The sequence below is a fragment of the Schistocerca serialis genome, chromosome 5, assembly GCF_023864345.2.
Source record: "Schistocerca serialis cubense isolate TAMUIC-IGC-003099 chromosome 5, iqSchSeri2.2, whole genome shotgun sequence".
NCBI lineage: Eukaryota > Metazoa > Arthropoda > Insecta > Orthoptera > Acrididae > Schistocerca > Schistocerca serialis.
In genome coordinates this window covers 356,900,350-356,919,020 of record NC_064642.1, presented here as the reverse complement: position 1 = coordinate 356,919,020, position 18,671 = coordinate 356,900,350, and the positions used below count along the sequence as shown (strand labels likewise).

General features: G+C 43.1%; 1 protein-coding gene across 3 annotated transcripts in view; it reads right to left on the bottom strand.

Annotated features, from left to right (window-relative positions):
• LOC126482333 (uncharacterized) overlaps nt 1–18,671 on the bottom strand; it is a 488,737-nt gene that overhangs the window by 33,247 nt on the left and 436,819 nt on the right. For all 3 annotated transcript variants that reach the window (XM_050106394.1, XM_050106396.1, XM_050106395.1), the window contains 2 exons: nt 3,805–3,945; nt 1,427–1,501 (listed from right to left, as the gene is read on the bottom strand). In XM_050106394.1, coding sequence (XP_049962351.1) covers nt 1,427–1,501; nt 3,805–3,945 — 216 coding nt within the window. The remainder of the gene's footprint in view (nt 1–1,426; nt 1,502–3,804; nt 3,946–18,671) is intronic.

Below are 18,671 nucleotides of genomic sequence, written 5' to 3'. Positions count from 1 at the left end.
CTGTCAAGCAGTTTCCGCATCACACTGTGTTTTGCATATGTTCTTACAATTTCTACGTATTTATTCCTTGACATGTGAATTTTGACATGAATTTGTATCTTCCATGTTTAGTTCTTCTGTATTTACTGTCACTCCTGGTTGGGGTAGTAATGACTATCCTGCTATTTGTGAAATATTCTTATGGTCAGGAATGATTTTGCTATTGGCTAAGCATTTATGATAATCTACTCATCTTCATAATTTTTATGTGCTAGTAAATACAGTCATTTGCCAATTAAGAATTTTAATCCAGCTCAGTTTTTAGTCTCAGACTAAATGAGTTACCTTAAAGGTCAATCAGCCCAAATTATGCTGAATCCGACGGTCGCATCTGGTCTAACACCCTTTTTCTAGTTGAGGTGCATGCTCTCACACACTTTAAGAATTGAGAGAGAGAAAGAGAGAGAGAGAGAGAGAGAGAGAGAGAGAGAGAGAGACGTGGTGGCGGTGGTGGGGGAGGAGGGGGGGGGGGGGTTGTAGGAATGTGGAGGAAAATGATTACAAATGAAAAGTAGCTTAAAAAATGTCAGGTGATATCATGGGCAGAGGGCTGGTGGAGACTAAGGCCAGTCTTGGGGATTGTGAGAACAGGAAGTGTGCTGAAGGAACAGTTCCCAGTTGTGTGGTGCTCAGAGAGTACAGGGGGGCAACAAGAGGGGGGGGGGGGGGAGAGAAAAAATACATGGGTACTAAAGCAGCATTTAAAGTCATTAGTGGTGTGGTGTCTGTCATTTTCAGCAACTGGAGAGTCATGTTTTCAGCTGGCCACAGTTTGGCAGTGGCCATTTATCTGGTATAGACAACTGCTTAGTTGTCATCCTCTTACAGAATGGTACATAGTAATTGCAGCACAGCCGGTATAAAATGTGGTTCCATAGGCATAAAGACATAACTTTCATAACACAGGAAATGCCTATGACTGTACAGCAGTTGAGGGTGATGCATGGATGTACAGGCCAAGTGTTGCAAATATGTTGTCCATGGGGGAATAACTCACATGTTGCAAGACTGGGAGCAGAACTATCATAGGAATGGACTAGCACATCACATAGGTTAAGTGGGTAACAGAATACCACTCTGACTGATGAAGGTGGCACATTGTGTAACATGCCTCTCATTTCAGGGCACAATATAAGAATTTAAAGCCCTAGTGAAGGATGAGGTATAGTTTTCCGAGGCCTTATTGCTATTGGGTGAAAAGAGGAAGACCGCAGGATGAATTGCTTGGGAAATACATTTTTGGCAATGCACTCTCCAGCTAAGCTTCACTACTCATAGCCATAGATCCAAATTTGGGTTCTGGTCCGAGACACAGTTTTAATATGTTTGATAAGCCACAATATTATTATGAAATCTAGTACTGACTTATTGGAAAATGCTTCCATACCAAACTGATCTGCTTCACCATCAATCTGCTCCAGAGCTTCAAGAATTTCATCACATTCTGGGCAGTCCTCATCATCTGAAACCAAATTTTGGCAGAAATCACTAAGCAGTAAATACCTTGCAAGAGTAATTGCAATTAATAATTAGAGTGAACATCCACCAATGAAAAAATGATAAAGTAACGGACAAGAGATAAATAAAACAATTTATAGATTACTCAAGTGAAACCTAATTTTCGAAAGTTATGACTGAAATCAAGACAGGCTGGAACATACAGGTAACACATGAACATTATTATAATAGTAGTAGTTGTGAATTCAGGCAGACTGGGTCATAATGATAAATGTCAACCATCAGGCAAGGAGTGACTTCGCTGCTCATATGACACGTTTCAGTATTTTCCATCTCTAGATATCTACAAAAACTAAGACAGAAAAATATTTTATAAAACAAAGTAATAAGTGGCTATAGCATTCCACTTTGATTGAAAACGCCTGGCACAAACTATAATATACCTATCAGGAGTGATTGCTGCACTTAGATACAGTATTTCCAGTTGTATGTCAACGACACATACACAGATTACTGGCGTATTTCTCCAGAGTGTGGACCAAGAAGATATTTTGCCACCTGGTGGCATTACAACAAGTATAATGGTGTATTTAAATAAAAGAGAAGTTTCACAAAGCTGTGTAGATCTTAATGTTTTCCCGTATCTCCCTTGCTGACTTGGCATGAAGGAAGAAGAGGGGAGGAGGAAATGTGAAAAAATAGCTATCAAAAACATGTTACTAATGAGTTAAATAAATTGTAATGCTTAAAAATTTAATTATTGTTAACTGCAAGAAGTGGAAGTACTAACTTCAGATGGAAGACTGAAAATTATTGAGTCAAGAAAACTTGGAAAGAAGTTTAATATATTTATCATTTTGGCAATAATGTTGATAATTTTTAAGTATTGCACATAAAACTATCTGGATCCCTCAGAAATCAAAGACACAATTTTGAGTAATATACACCCAGTTAAGTGCAGAACTGTGCTATTGATAAAAGAACTTTTCTACAATTAAAATGGGATAATGAAACTGTTTCATCCTTATTTTATAAGGGAAAGGACCAATGTGACAATCAAACATCTCCATTCCAAAGATTGAGCAAAAGCCACTTAAATTTTTAGCACCACAAGAAAAAATAAAGTCAGGAATTTGCACTTTGTGAAGTTCCTCTTATTCTGGACAGCATTTTATTTTCTTAAGTTTATATTTTATTGGGGTGCCCTTAAGTGGCACTACAGAACACAGCAGTAGCAAGTGAGAAGCTGTTTCCCACACAGGCATCGCTAACAGAGGGACCATATGGTGCAATAGTGAATCATTGGAGAGAGGAGATGTAAGCAAACCATGAAAAAGAATCTTTCCTGGGGACCTATATATACGGAAACCACATACATTCAGGTGTAAAACTGAGACTTTTCTTTAATAAGTATTAGCTATTCGAGTATATCTTTGGCATAATGAATGCTAGGAGGTGCCTAATTGTCACTAAAGCTTTGACACTAGAATACCACTATGACAAAGTACACATGAGATTTCTGCTGCATGTCAGTCCCGCCACTCGGTGATAGGGTGTAATCTGAGGCTTCTGTGGTAATAATCATTTCAACAATGCTCCCAATTTTTAGTAACTTCTGTGCTGAATTGATACAACTATTTAACAGTAAATTATTTTATAAAGTTTCCTAATAAATGCACTGGTATGGCATCTCAGCCCTTATTTCAAATAGATTAGCTACCCGCATTCCCAGTTTATATATGCAGGTTGCCTGCTTGCATCTTCGAGCACACCTAATGTGCTATAAGAACTGCTTTAAAGTACATCAGTGAGCGATCTATGGAGAACAGGGAGGAAGAAATCCTAAGAGCTGACTCATTAAGATAATCCAACAAAGGGTTAACTTCCTCTGTATATGTACAGCAAGTTTTCATCTATTTATCATAATTATACTGTTAGCTAATTCTGGAGATTCTACTCTCCTACCATTAATACTTCTAATGTTGGCAGCAGCACCTGTCCCATTTGCTTCTGCATGCTACCCTACTTTCAGTGATAGCCACAAGGAGCCATAAGGTTCTATCTTGCTCTCTCACTTTTCTTCTTATTATCTGTCTCTTTTATCTCCCTACATCTCCTTATTCCTCACCCAATACCTCACTTGCTCCCTTTTTGCCTTAAAATTTTTGTTTGTATTTTTTAATGAAAAGAAACAAAGAGAATGTAAAACATTATTTTTCATAATTATTCAATTTCAAGCAATTGTTGTTAATAAATAGTTTCTTCTTCGTTAGATACAGCATGAAATATATTATAGTGTTAGCTTACAGAAGAATACAGCCAGAAGATGAGATTCTTCCAGTAATCGTTCTAGCATGCGAACATTAACAGCTTCAATTTCATCAGCTAGTTCTCGGTTGTCATCATCTATCAGCCACTCGAGGACTGACACTTCATTCTGCAGATCACCTGAAATGAAAATTTCATTTAACAAATTTTCAGAATGAGATGCAACAATGAATTTGCTCAATCCTGGACCATACAACTTCAGATTTCACATTAATGGTTTCATTGACGATAATAATAAGAAATATCAACAATGTATGAAAACATAGATTCCTACTTACCATAAAGAAGACATGTTAAGCTGCAGACAGGCACAATTAAAAGACACTAAGCTTTCGGTCACAGCCTTCATCAGCAAAAGAGAAATACTTTCCATTCATACACACAATCAAGCACACCTCATGAGCACGACTGCCAACTTTGGCATCTCAGGCCAGAATGCAACTATCACATAGGATGCAAACAGCAACCCGGAGGGGGCGGGAACGGGAAGGGATAATTGTGTAGGGGTGGGGAGAGAGAGACGAATTCTGTCTGGTGGACTGTGCAGGGACTAGAATGTCAACAGGAACACCATCATAAGGTTGTGGGGCAGGGAGGTGGAGAAAAAAGGAGTGAAAAAGGAGAGGAGCGGGGAAAGACAGGTGGGTGCACTGACAGAGGGTGGCAAACATAGAGGGTGGGAGACAAGAATGGAGAAGAGATGACACGCCAGAGGGGGGAAGCTGCTGGGTGGAGGGTGTTACCATTGGTTGAGTCTGGGATAATTATGGGAACAGAGAATGTGTTGTAAGGATAACTTCAATCTGTCTAGTTCAGAAAAGCTGGTAGTAGATACGATGATCCAGATGGATTGGGTAGTGAAGCAGGCATTGAAATCAAGCATGTTATGTTCAGCTGCATGTTGTGCCACTAGGCAGTCTACTTTGCTCTTGGCCACAGTTTGGCAGTGGCTGTTCATCCTGGTGGACAGCTGGATGGCAGTCATACCAACATAAAAATCTTTGTAATGAGTGCAGCAGAGCTGGTAAATGACATAGCTGCTTTCGCAGGTGGTCCAGCCCCTGATGGGTAGGATAAATCTGTAACAGGACTGGAATAGGAAGTGCTGGGTGGAGGAATTGGGGAGATCTTGCACCTGGGTCTTCCACAGGGAAATGATTCTTGTGGCAAGGGGTTGGGATTGGAGTGGCATAGGGATTGACTAGGATGTTGTGAAGGTTGGGTGGGTGATGGAACACCACTTTAGGAAGAGTGGGAAGTACGAGGTGTGTTTTTTAAGTAAGGTCCATTTTGTTGTAGACACTAGTAGTTCGCGTGCATACTGCAACGAGCATGTGCGTCGTGTACCGGCATGCCTCGGGAACAACTGCGCTCAGTTTCAGCTCTGTAGCTAACCTGTACGGTTCTGTTCCGTGCTTTCAAAATGTTTAAGACTATCAACTTGCCCGCCACATGTGAGGTTTGCTCAGTGATATGGTTTTTGTCAGCAAGGAACCTGTCTGCTGCAGAAATTCATCAACAGATTAGCAAAGTGTACAGTGATACCGTTATGAGTGAAAGCAAAGTGCGTAAGTGGGTACGAGAATTCAAAGATGGCCTTGACAACATCCGTGATGAGGACCACTCCAGTCACCCTTCTTTGATTACAGATGATTTGGTGGCTTCAGTTGAAGTGAGGATTAGTGAGAACAGGCGCTTCACAATAACAGGTCTCTCAAATGAATTTCCTCATGTGTTGAGATCAGTCCTTTACAACATTGTTTCTGAACACCTAAAGTTTAGGAAACTGTGCTCCTGTTGGGTCCCGACACTCCTAACAGAGGACCACAAAAATCAAAGAGTTGAGTGTGCAATGGAGTTCTTGACTCATTATCACGAAGAAGGTGATGGCTTCTTGAGTCACGGTTCAAACCCGTCTCCAGACATCCTGATTTAGGTTTTCCGTGATTTCCCTAAATCGCTTCAGGCAAATGCCGGGATGGTTCCTTTGAAAGGGCACGGCCGATTTCCTTCCCCATCCTTCCCTCACCCGAGCTTGCGCTCCGTCTCTAATGACCTCGTTGTCGACGGGACGTTCAACACTAAGCTCCTCCTCCTCCTCCTCCTCCTCTCCTTGAGTCAGATCGTAACTGAAGATGAAACATGGGTTTCGCATATCACACCCTATTCAAAGCAACAGAGCATGGAATGGAGACACACACACTCTCGTCTGTAAAGGTGATGGCCAAATAGACTCTGTCCCAGCACAAAATCATGGTGTTGGTGTTTTGGGATAGGCATGCTGTTTTGTTGGTCGACTTCATGCAACGAGGAACCACTATCAATGCAGAAGCATACTGCCAAACCATGAGAAAGCTATGCAGAGCGATTTAAAACAAAAGACACGGCATGGTGACAAAGAAAATTGTCCTTCTCCATGGCAATGCAAGACCTCACACCACAGGTCAGACCCACGATTTATTGGACAGTTTTGGCTGGGAAGTTTTAGACCACCCACCCTACAGTCCTGATCTTGCGCCGAGCAATTACCATCTGTTCCTCCACCTCAAACGACACCTCAGTGGCAACTGTTACAATGATGACAATGACGTGAAAATGGCAGTGAACTCTTGGTTATTGGAGCAGGCAGCAAGTTTTTATGAAGAGGGTATTTTAAAATTGGTTGAGAGGTATGATACATGTTTGAACAAACTTGGCAACTATGTCAAAAAATAGAGTGAAGTATGTACTTTCTGAAAATAAATTTACTTTTTTGAAATAACCTTTCATTGTGTACTTATGTTCAAATGGACATTACTTAAAAAACACGCCTTGTATCTCGGGTAGGATCTCTCTCATTTAGATGATCAAAGCTCTAGCAAAGCATGTGGTTCAGTTGTTCCAGTCCAGGGTGGTACTGGATGATGAAAGGGATACTCCTTTGTGGCTGGTTCTTGGGGTGGTGGGAGCATTGAGGCACAAGGGGAAATGGCATGGGAGATCAGTTTGCAGACTAGGTCTGGCGAACAGTGCCTGTCTGTGTAGGCCTTGGTGAGACTTTCAGCATGATGAGCAAGGGATTTCTTGTCACTGCAGATACACCGTCCCTGGGTGGACAGGCTGTATGGGATGGACTTTATGGTGTGAAAGGGATGACAGGTGTTGAAATACATTTACTGTAGGGTGACAGCTTTAATGTGGACAGAGATGCAGATGGAGCCATCAGAGAGGAGGAAATCAATGTCCAGGGAAGTGGCACATGTAGTTGAGGAAGACCAGATGAAGCCAATGGGAGGCAGGAATGAGGATATGGTGTCTTGGCCCTGAGTCCATATCATGAAGATATCACCAACCAGTCTGAACTACACCAGGGATTTGGGGTTTTAGGCGGCTAGGAAAGTTTCCACTGGATGGCCCATAAACAGGATGGCATAGGAGGGTGCCACAGATTTGTTTGTATACCTTCCCTTCAAAGGAGAAGTAGTTGTGCGTTAGATAAAGTTAGTAAGGTGTGTGAGGAAAGGGGTGGTGGCTTTGGCGTCTGAAGGACATTGAGAAAGGTAGTGTTCAGTATCAGTAAGACCATGGGCATGATGAATATTGGTGGGACGAGTGGAGAGTCGGTAAAGGAAGTGGTTGGTGTTTTTGACATGGAAGTCTAGATTAAGGCTGTTGGGTGGAGGTGTTGGTCTATCATGGCTGAAAATCCTGAGGGAGCACAACAACTAGCCACAATGGGGCATCTAGGATTGTTGGGCTTGTGGATTTTGGGGAGCAGGTACAAGATGGGTGTGCGGGGTGTCATGTCATAGGAGTGAGGAGGGAAAGTGAATTCAGGGGAGTGATTCTTAGAAGGACCTAGGGCTTTAAGCAGGGATTGGAGGTTGTTTTGGACTTCTTGTATGGGATCACTCTGGCAGAATTTGTAGGTGGAGGAGTCAGATAATTGGTGGAGACTTTCTGCCAGGTAGTACTGTGATTCATAACTACAACAACAGTTGTGGAGCCTTTTCTGTGGATAGGATGATTAGGTTAGGATTTGTTTTTGAGGTTGTGTATGACTACTCTTTCTTCTACTAAATGAAGGTACCTTGGGAAGGATGGTGAGCTTAAACTGGAAGTGACAAATTCCTAGAAGCTGAACAGTTGGTGGATAGGTAGGTGGGGGAGGAGGGGGGGATCACAGTTAGATGGTGGTAAGAACTGGAACAGACAGGGTTCAATGTTGGAAGTAGGGTGGTTTTGGTTGGAGGGACTGGCAGAAGAGAAGTGCTTCCACTGCAGGGATCAGGAGAAGGAGGGTAGGTCTTTGACAAGTTCAGATGGTTAAATTTAGGTGTAGGACTAAAGGTGGGAGCAGAGGCCTTTGGAGAGGACTGATACTTCTGTCAAGCTGACAGTCTTTGGTGGAAAGATTAACAATAGTGTTGCGGGAATGTTTTGGCTCTGGATTAGGTAGAGTCAGTGGGGAGTTTTCAGGAATGTGGCATGTTGAAAAGGTCAGCTAGGCAGGCTTAAGGTGCTATTAAGGGTGGACAAGGAAGAACACTGTGGGTATGGCATGGGTTGGGTCTAGAATACTGCTCCAGGTGCTGGAGAACTAGGTATTCAGTTTCAGATATGTGATGTATGGAGTAGGGATTGCAAAGTTTTAGTATCTGTGGAGGGAGAAGAGGTAGTTGGTGTACCTGTGTCATGGAGATATGTTACTGCAGTCCTAGGTTCTGTGAGGACCAGGGATTGGTGGAATCTGAGTAGGTGTAGGTCATTCTGAAGGAGAGTGGGGTCCAGAAAAAGCAATCCTTATGAATAAACAAGGGGGGGGGGGGGGGGGGGATTCCACGGTTTAGGCAGAATTTGAGAAATAGGATGAGGGACTGGGTTTCAGCCAGGAAAAGGGATACTTTTCTGAATTGGTGAGAAAGATGGAGAAGGGTCCATAGTGGCAGGAAATGGGAATGATGCAGAAATGGGCACAATAGGTGTCGATTGTTGTGGGAGGAGCTGGAGAAGCAAAAAAATGCATAAACACGTGTAAAAAACATGTAAATGATTAATGGAAAATCTCATATAAAGATGTGAAACAAATACTAACAAAGAGATAGAGGGGCTGGCCAGTACTTACCTCAGCTCAATACAGCCGATAGATACACAAAAAACAGAACCAAAAATTTAACCAAAAATTTACATTCCTAGCTTTCAGAACAAATGTTCCTTCATCAGGGAGGAGAGAGGGGAAAGAAAGGGAAGAAGTGGAAGGACATTCAGTTACTCACAACCCAGGTTATGAAGCAACAGGGAAAGGAAATCAGGGAGGGTAGCAAGGATGGAGGCATGGTTGTCAGAGGGAAGCCAAAGATATTCTACTGTAAGTACTGTGCCAGCTTTAAACCAAAGAGGATGCATACAGAAGTAAAGAGGTATATAGTATAAAGATAAACACAACTATGCAGGATGAAAAGATGTGTGAATGGCTAAAGAGGAAAGGGAAACAGGAGAAGACTGAAGAGTAAATGGGAGTGAGGTGGTTTAACGTAGGTTCAGTCCAGGGGGATGGCGGGATGAAAGGATGTGTTGGAGTGCAAGTTCCCATCTCCGCAATTCAGAGGGACTGGTGTTGGGTGGGAGAAGCCAAATGGCACATACAGTGTAGCAGGTTCCTAGGTCCCTAGAATTATGCTGGAGGGCATGCTCCACTACTGGGTATTGGACATCTCCTAGGCGGACAGTTCGTCTGTGTTTGTTCATGCGCTCAGCCAGTTTAGTTGTTGTCATACCGATGTAAAAGGCTGTGCAGTGCAGGCATGTCAGTTGATAAATGACATGTGTAGTTTCACATGTGGCCCTGCCTTGAATTGTGTATGTTTTACCAGTAGCAGGGCTGGAGTAGGTGGTTGTGGGGGGATGCATGAGGCAGGTTTTGCAGCGGGGTCGGTTACAGGGGTAGGAACCGCTGGGTAGAGAAGGTAGTCTGGGAATATTGTAGGGTTTAACAAGAATGTTACGGAGGTTAGGGGGGCGACGAAAGGCAACTCTGGGTGGTGTGGGGAGAATTTTGTCAAGGGATGATCTCACTTCAGGGGTTGACTTGAGAAAGTCATATCCCTGGCGGAGTAATTTGTTGATGTTTTCGAGGCCAGGATAATATTGGGTGACAAGGGGGATGCATCTGTGTGGTCTGGGGATAGGTACATTGTTGTTGGACAGGGAGGAATGTATTGCTCTGGAGATCTGTTTGTGGACAAGGTCTGCAGGATAGTTGCGGGAGAGGAAAGCACTGGTTAGGTTATTGGTGTAATTGTTGAGGGATTCGTCACTGGAGCAGATTCGTTTGCCATGAATACCTAGGCTGTAGGGAAGGGAGCGTTTGATGTGGAATGGATGGCAGCTATCAAAGTGAAGGTACTGTTGTTTGTTTGTGGGTTTGATATGGACAGAGGTGTGGATGTGAGCTTCAACAAGATGAAGATCAACATCCAGGAAGGTGGCTTGGGTTTTGGAGAAGGACCAGGTGAAATTCAGATTCGAAAAGGAGTTGAGGTTATGGAGGAAATTAAGGAGTGTTTCTTCACCATGAGTCCAGACCACAAAGATGTCATCTATAAACCTATACCAGGCCAGGGGAAGCAGCTGTTGGGTCTCCAGAAAAGCCTCCTCCATGCGGCCCATGAAGAGGTTGGCATAGGACGGAGCCATCCTGGTTCCCATGGCCGTTCCCCTGATTTGTTTGTAGGTCTGGCCTTCAAAAGTGATGTAATTATGGGTGAGGATGAAATTGGTAAGTGTGATAAGGAACGAGGTTTTTGGAAGATCTTTGGGTGGGCGTTGGGAGAGGTAGTGCTCAAGGGCAGAGAGACCATGGGTATGTGGGATGTTTGTGTAAAGGGATGTAGCATCTATGGTGACAAGAAAGGTTTCAGGTGGGAGAGGAGTGGGAATGGATTTGAGGCGTTCTAGGAAGTGGTTTGTATCTTCGATGTAGGATGGGAGTCTGCGGGTGATAGGTTGGAGGTGTTGGTCTACCAGAGCTGAGATACGTTCTGTTGGGGCTTTGAAGCCTGCCACAATGGGACGGCCAGGATGGTTCTCTTTGTGGATTTTGGGTAATAGGTAGAAGGTAGGGGTACGTGGCTCAGGTGGAGTGAGTAAGTCTATGGAAGCCGTTGTGAGGCCTTGTGAGGGACCTTGGATTTTTAGGATTTTCTGCAGCTCAGTCTGGATGGAGGGAATGGGATCCTGGGTAACAGCTTTGTAGGTTGAGGTGTCGGAGAGTTGACGCAGTCCTTCTGCCACATACTCCACACGGTCAAGTACGACAGTTGTGGAGCCTTTATCCGCTGGGAGGATGACAATAGAGTGGTCTATTTTCAGCTCCTTAATGGCACGGGATTCAGATGGGGTGATGTTGGGGGTTGTCGGGATGTTCTTCAAGAAGGACTGGGAGGCAACACTGAATGTGAGGAATTCCTGAAATGTCTGCAAGGGATGGTTTTGTGGGAGGGGAGGAGGATCCCTTTGAGAAGGCGGTCGGAACTGTTCTAGACAGGGTTCAACACTGGGTCTAGTATTTGGGGGCTGTGTTTGGGTAGTGAAGTGATATTTCCAGTTGAGGTTCCGGGTGAATGAGAGGAGATCTTTAACCAGGGCAGTGTGGTTGAATTTAGGTGTGGGGCTAGAGGTTAAGCCTTTTGGTAGAACAGATGTCTCTGGAGGAGAGAGGGATCTGGATGAGAGGTTTAGAACTGAATTGGGACTGGTGATATGTGGCATTTGACTGTGGTTATAGTTGAGATTTGGTCTGCGTGGGGTATGTGCTGGGATGGGGAGATTGAGTAGGGTGGCTAGGCTAGGTTTGTTGGCTATGAGGGGGGTTTGTTGAAGGTTCTGTTGTGGTTGGTGTTTGTGAGGGATAGGGAGAGGGACCCCACTTCTTAGGTGTTGCACTAGCACTGTGGATAGTTTTTTCAGGTGGTGTGTGGCATGGAACTCAAGTTTGCAGCTGGCTTCTAGGATGATGTTCCTGAGTGTGTTCTCCAAGGAAGGGTTTGAGAGGTGGAGGACTTTGAAGAGTGATAGGAGCTGTTGGGAGTGGTGGTTACATGAAGTAGTGTAGAGATTCAGGACGAGTTGGGTAAGGGCTAAGGATTGAAGGTTCTGGAAGTCCAGGAGAGACTGGTGGAAGGAGGAATTGCACCCAGAGATGGGAACTTTTAAGGTAAGTCCTTTAGGGGTAATTCCAAAGGTTAAGCAGGACCGGAGGAAAAGTATGTGGGATTGCAGTTTGGCTACGGTGAATGCATGTTTCCGGAATGAATGTAAATAATGTGGTATTGGATTAGGGTACATAGTGGGTAACTGGTGGCTAGGGAAATTAAATAACTAAAGTTAAAATAGTAATCATAAGAAGGAATAAAACATGGAGGGAAGGACGAGAAAGAAAGAAATTGTGTTGGTAATGTTCAATACCAAAGGAAGACCACTAAATAAGAAACATACGGAAAAAGTTGACCACACCAGGCAAGTATGTCCAGATCAGGGGAAAAGAACACTCGTTGCTCAAAAACAGAGATAGCGAGTGGCGAAAAAAAGATCGCGCGTGCCGCAAAAGAGATCGCGCGTGCCGCAAAAAAGATCGCGAGTGCAGCAAAAAAGATCGCGCGTGCCGCAAAAAAGATCGCGCGTGCCGCAAAAAAGATCGCGCGTGGCGCAGAAATGTCCCAAAAAAATTTTCCTGTGGCAGAGAAAGATAGCCAATGGCACAAAAATATCGCCAGCAACACAAAATCGACGGAAATGGATGATACTGGTAGGTGTGGAAGAGATTGTTGGCAGTGATTGTTGGCTGGAAAACAGCTAATAACGAACGTTAAAACTATGGAATGTTAAATAAATAAATCAATAAACAAAAAACAAAACAAAAAAGAGAAGTGGACTATAAAGGGAACAAGATAATAGGAGGAAGATGAAACTAGCACAGTTGGTGACGAAAATATTTATTCATGTATATATAAAACACTGAAGAAGAGAAAGTATTAAGATGACAGATGTAAGTGATAGCTAACAAAAGGGGCAAAACAATGAAGGATGTGGACCATATAGGTGATCTAAATGATTAATGGAAAATCTCATATAAAGATGTGACACAAATACGAACAAAGAGATAGAGGGGCTGGCCAGTACTTACCTCAGCTCAGTACAGCCGATAGATATACAAAAACAGAACCAAAAATTTACGTTCCTAGCTTTCAGAACAAATGTTCCTTCATCAGGGAGGAGAGAGGGGAAAGAAAGGGAAGAAGGGGAAATAGATTCAGTTACTCACAACCCAGGTTATGAAGCAACAGGGAAAGGAAATCAGGGAGGGTAGCAAGGATGGAGGCATGGTTGTCAGAGGGAAGCCAAAGATATTCTACTGTAAGTACTGTGCCAGCTTCAAACCAAAGAGGATGCATACAGAAGTAAAGAGGTATATAGTATAAAGATAAACACAACTATGTAGGATGAAAAGATGCGTTAATGGCTAAAGAGGAAAGGGAAACAGGAGAAGACTGAAGAGTAAATGGGAGTGAGGTGGTTTAACGTAGGTTCAGTCCAGGGGGATGGCGGGGTGAAAGGATGTGTTGGAGTGCAAGTTCCCATCTCCGCAGTTCAGAGGGACTGGAGTTGGGTGGGAGAAGCCAAATGGCACATACAGTGTAGCAGGTTCCTAGGTCCCTCGAACTATGCTGGAGGGCATGCTCCGCTACTGGGTATTGGACATCTCCTAGGCGGACAGTTCATCTGTGTCCGTTCATGCGCTCAGCCAGTTTAGTTGTTGTCATACCGATGTAAAAGGCTGTGCAGTGCAGGCATGTCAGTTGATAAATGACATGTGTAGTTTCACATGTGGCCCTGCCTTGAATTGTGTATGTTTTACCAGTAGCGGGGCTGGAGTAGGTGGTTGTGGGGGGATGTATGAGGCAGGTTTTGCAGCGGGGTTGGTTACAGGGGTAGGAACCGCTGGGTAGAGAAGGTAGTCTGGGAATATTGTAGGGTTTAACAAGGATGTTGCGGAGGTTAGGGGGGCGACGAAAGGCAACTCTGGGTGGTGTGGGGAGAATTTTGTCAAGGGATGATCTCATTTCAGGGGTTGACTTGAGAAAGTCATATCCCTGGCGGAGTAATTTGTTGATGTTTTCGAGGCCAGGATAATATTGGGTGACAAGGGGGATCTTCTGTGTGGTCTGGGGATAGGAACATTGTTGTTGGACAGGGAGGAATGTATTGCTCGGGAGATCTGTTTGTGGACAAGGTCTGCAGGATAGTTGCAGGAGAGGAAAGCACTGGTTAGGTTATTGGTGTAATTGTTGAGGGATTCATCACACCTCTGTCCATATCAAACCCACAAACAAACAACAGTACCTTCACTTTGATAGCTGCCATCCATTCCACATCAAACGCTCCCTTCACTACAGCCTAGGTATTTGTGGTAAAAGTATCTGGTCCAGTGACGAATCCCTCAACAATTACACCAATAACCTAACCAGTGCTTTCCTCTCCCGTAACTATCCTGCAGACCCTGTCCACAAACAGATCTCCCAAGCAATACATTCCTCCCTGTCCAACAACAATGTTCCTATCCCCAGACCACACAGAAGCATCCCCCTTGTCACCCAATATTATCCTGGCCTCGAAAACATCAACAAATTACTCCGCCAGGGATATGACTTTCTCAAGTCAACCCCTGAAATGAGATCAACCCTTGACAAAATTCTCCCCACACCACCCAGAGTTGCCTTTCGTCGCCCCCCTAACCTCAGTAATATCCTTGTTAAACCCTACAATATTCCCAGACTACCTTCTCTACCCAGCGGTTCCTAGCCCTGTAACCGACCCCGCTGCAAAACCTGCCTCATGCATCCCCCCACAACTACCTACTCCAGCCCCGCTACTGGTAAAACATACACAATTCAAGGCAGGGCCACATGTGAAACTACACATGTCATTTATCAACTGACATGCCTGCACTGCACAGCCTTTTACATCGGTATGACAACAACTAAACTGGCTGAGCGCATGAACGGACACAGACGAACTGTCCGCCTAGGAGATGTCCAATACCCAGTAGTGGAGCATGCCCTCCAGCATAATTCTAGGGACCTAGGAACCTGCTACACTGTATGTGCCATTTGGCTTCTCCCACCCAACTCCAGTCCTTCTGAACTGCGGAGATGGGAACTTGCACTCCAACACATCCTTTCATCCCGCCATCCCCCTGGACTGAACCTATGTTAAACCACCTCACTCCCATTTACTCTTCAGTCTTCTCCTGTTTCCCTTTCCTCTTTAGCCATTAACGCATCTTTTCATCCTACATAGTTGTGTTTGTCTTTATACTATATACCTCTTTACTTCTGTATGCATCCTCTTTGGTTTGAAGCTGGCACAGTACTTACAGTAGAATATCTTTGGCTTCCCTCTGACAACCATGCCTCCATCCTTGCTACCCTCCCTGATTTCCTTTCCCTGTTGCTTCATAACCTGGGTTGTGAGTAACTGAATCTACTTCCGCTTCTTCCCTTTCTTTCCCCTCTCTCCTCCCTGACGAAGGAACATTTGTTCTGAAAGCTAGGAACGTAAATTTTTGGTTCTGTTTTTTGTGTATCTATCGGCTGTACTGAGCTGAGGTAAGTACTGGCCAGCCCCTCTATCTCTTTGTTAGTATTTGTTTCACAAAAAACATGTAAAGATACATTAAGATGCCGGATATATAAAAATGTGCACAAATACATAAAAATACACAAAAATGTATGAAGCCATGTGAAACCACATAAAAATATGCACAAATACATTAAAAACATACAGAAACATGGGAGAAAAGAACGATGATGTATGGGAGTGTATGTGTGTGTTGCAATAAAGGCAGAGTGGGGAAGGTGGATGGTTTAGGCTGCAGATCAAAAGTTCATGTGGCATGGGTAGTTATGGATAATAAAACATTAGTGTATGCCAGGATAAGGGATGAAGTTGGATGAACAAAAATAAATATAATTGTAACTATCAGAGGAAAGAATCTGGGGTATCAGATGCTGCATCAACAATCTGTGTGGTCATGAAGTCTGTGTTGTGCGCAGACGATTATTGATACAGTGTGGCTTCATAGCAGATGCATTTGGGAAGGCAGAGAATAATGGACATTGAGAAGAGCAATGCTATAGAGAAGAGTAACAAAGGAAAACACCACACCATTGTAGGATGGAAGAAAGGCCGTTCAGAAAAATCAAACACAAGAAACTCCAGGTAGTAATATCAGCAATGTAGGAAAAGATAATTGCTACTTACTGTAAAGAAGACAAGTTAAGCTGCAGACAGCCACAATTAAAAGACACTTGCATAAAGCTTTCAGCCATAGCCTTCAACAGCAAAAGAGAAATGCACCCCATTCATACACACAAGCACGCACACCTCATACATACATGACTGCCAACTCCAACATCTCGGGTGGGAAAGCAACTATCACGTGGGATGCAAGCAGCAGTCTGGAGGGAGCAGGGAAGGGGAACAGATAGCAGTGTATGGGTGGGAAGAGATTGCTGCTTGCATCCCACATGACAGTTGCTTTCCAGCCCAAGATGCAGGAGCTGGTGGCCATGTGTACACGAGGCGTGCTTGCTTGTGTATATGAATGATGTATAGTTCTCTTTTGCTGATGAAGGGTGCAGCCGAAAGCTTTATGTAAGTGTCTTTTAATTGTGCCTGTCTGCAGATTAACATGTCATCTTTGCGGTAAGTAGCAATCTATCTTTCCTACATTGTTGATATTTCTACCTCGAGTTTCCATAGTTTGATAATAAGAAGAAAGTAATTTAGGAAATAAAATGTAAGTGTGGTGAGCATGCGTATCAGATGAGGGGGGGGATTACTAATGTTTATGGTGCTGCAAACCAGACCAGAAGCTAACCAGTCACATTCTGTATAGCATATTATGGGACAGAACCGATGATCATTCTCATTTGGGCCAGGAAAGTTGACTAGCACTGATTAATGCCCATTGGGTATCCATGAGCAGTTTCCTGCTGGGTGAGAACACCTTTCTGACAAAGGTAACCTGCAATGATTAATGTTTCCTCAACTAACACCTGAGGTATGAAGTCAAGATAAGCAACCAACAAGTTATGCCATTTGCCACTCCCTGATACAAGACCGTTGATGCTGCTGTTCGCACACATTCATTCAGTAATGGTCATAATTGAAACCAAAGCAGAATCTGCTGTCATTAGTACCCACAACTTGGTACTATTCATCCCTTCACTTTTTTCTTTAGTTGTCTCACTGGAGGCAGTCTACATGATGATCAATGGTGGACAGAAGTCAAGTGACAGTCTTGTCCAAAGCCCAGCTTCCACCTAACAATTGCTGTCAGTCCTACTTGTCACTCTTTGCTTTTGTGCTGTCTTCCACACACACACCAATTACTACCAATCTAATGTTGTAATCCAGGCACGTATCTCTGTGTGTATGTTGCTGCCATCTACAATCAAGGAGATAAGCATGTGCACCTACTGTAGACTACAAGCACAAAAATTATACACAGCATATGTCCAGCAATTCTTAGAAAAGACTTGGTTCTTGCAAGCCATCAGCACAATCTAGATGAAATTCAGCTGACCACATGACTTGTCACAGTGGAAAACTGGTACCTTATCTTCCCAAAATGGGGGAGAGTATGTGGATCAAGTCTGAAGAATTTTGCAAAAACAAGGACTTATGCCACCAAATGACCAACACCAGAACAGTGCAAAAAACTATTTAAATCAGTTTCTTCACATACTGTATGATCCTTACCCTTCAAAAGTAGGCAACCACTAATGTTTTGTGGTAAAGCAACAGAACAGTGAAATATTTGTGTAATAGATGTTTGATGTTAGAACAGAATGCAGGAAACCCATGCAAAATATGATGTCGATACATCTCAAATAGTAGTCGTTCACAAGTATATGGATACCATGCAGAGGTGTAAATAAAGAACAAGCACAGCAGATTTCAACTGGAAGGTATAGCATTCGCAAATATGTACCATTGCCATTATAACACCTGTTGTATTTCATGGATGTATTTTTCTACTTAAGTAGAAAATTAGAATGTTACACAACCCACTAATTTGAAGGTTTTAGAGATTGTAAACATCATAAAGTAATGAAAAGTATCTTCACATCAGAAGAATGAGACTGATAGGGAGAATATCTTATTACAAAACACTGAAAGACTTGAAGTGTGGAGTAGTATGACTTGTACTACATCAAAATTTTGCTACATATTTTGGATACAAAGCCAAGAAGGGTAATATATTAAGCCTGATACATGCAGTAAGGTACATCAATTAATACCATGTTAGAAGAATCCAGGAACCTTATGTGTCACCAAACATGAGTATTTACAGCATGTACACGAAATATCATGAAAAAATTGATTTTTGAGCAAAAATACAATAAAATGTAAAACTTCTGAGGTAACTAGTGTGAATGAGGCTTCAGTAATAAGCTAAGGGCTGGAACTGGTTTTGACAAATACACATTCAACCCATAAAAGATGGAAACAATGTAAAACAAGAGTGCCAAATTTATACGTGTGACACCCCAGTTTACTTGCAAAATTGTGACTACATCTTTGAATGAAAATATAACACCACTGTATGTTCTGTCAAAATGAATATACAGTTGTAAGCAAATCATAAACATATCAGGACAGAGAATAGAGTGGCATGTTGATGTCTGTGAGTTAATAATTGCAATTTTCAGCATGTGTCACTGTGTAATGGGCTCAGTGTTAACACACTGATGGAAGACTATAACTCTGTTTCTGCCTTGAGTCACATTTAACAGCCACAA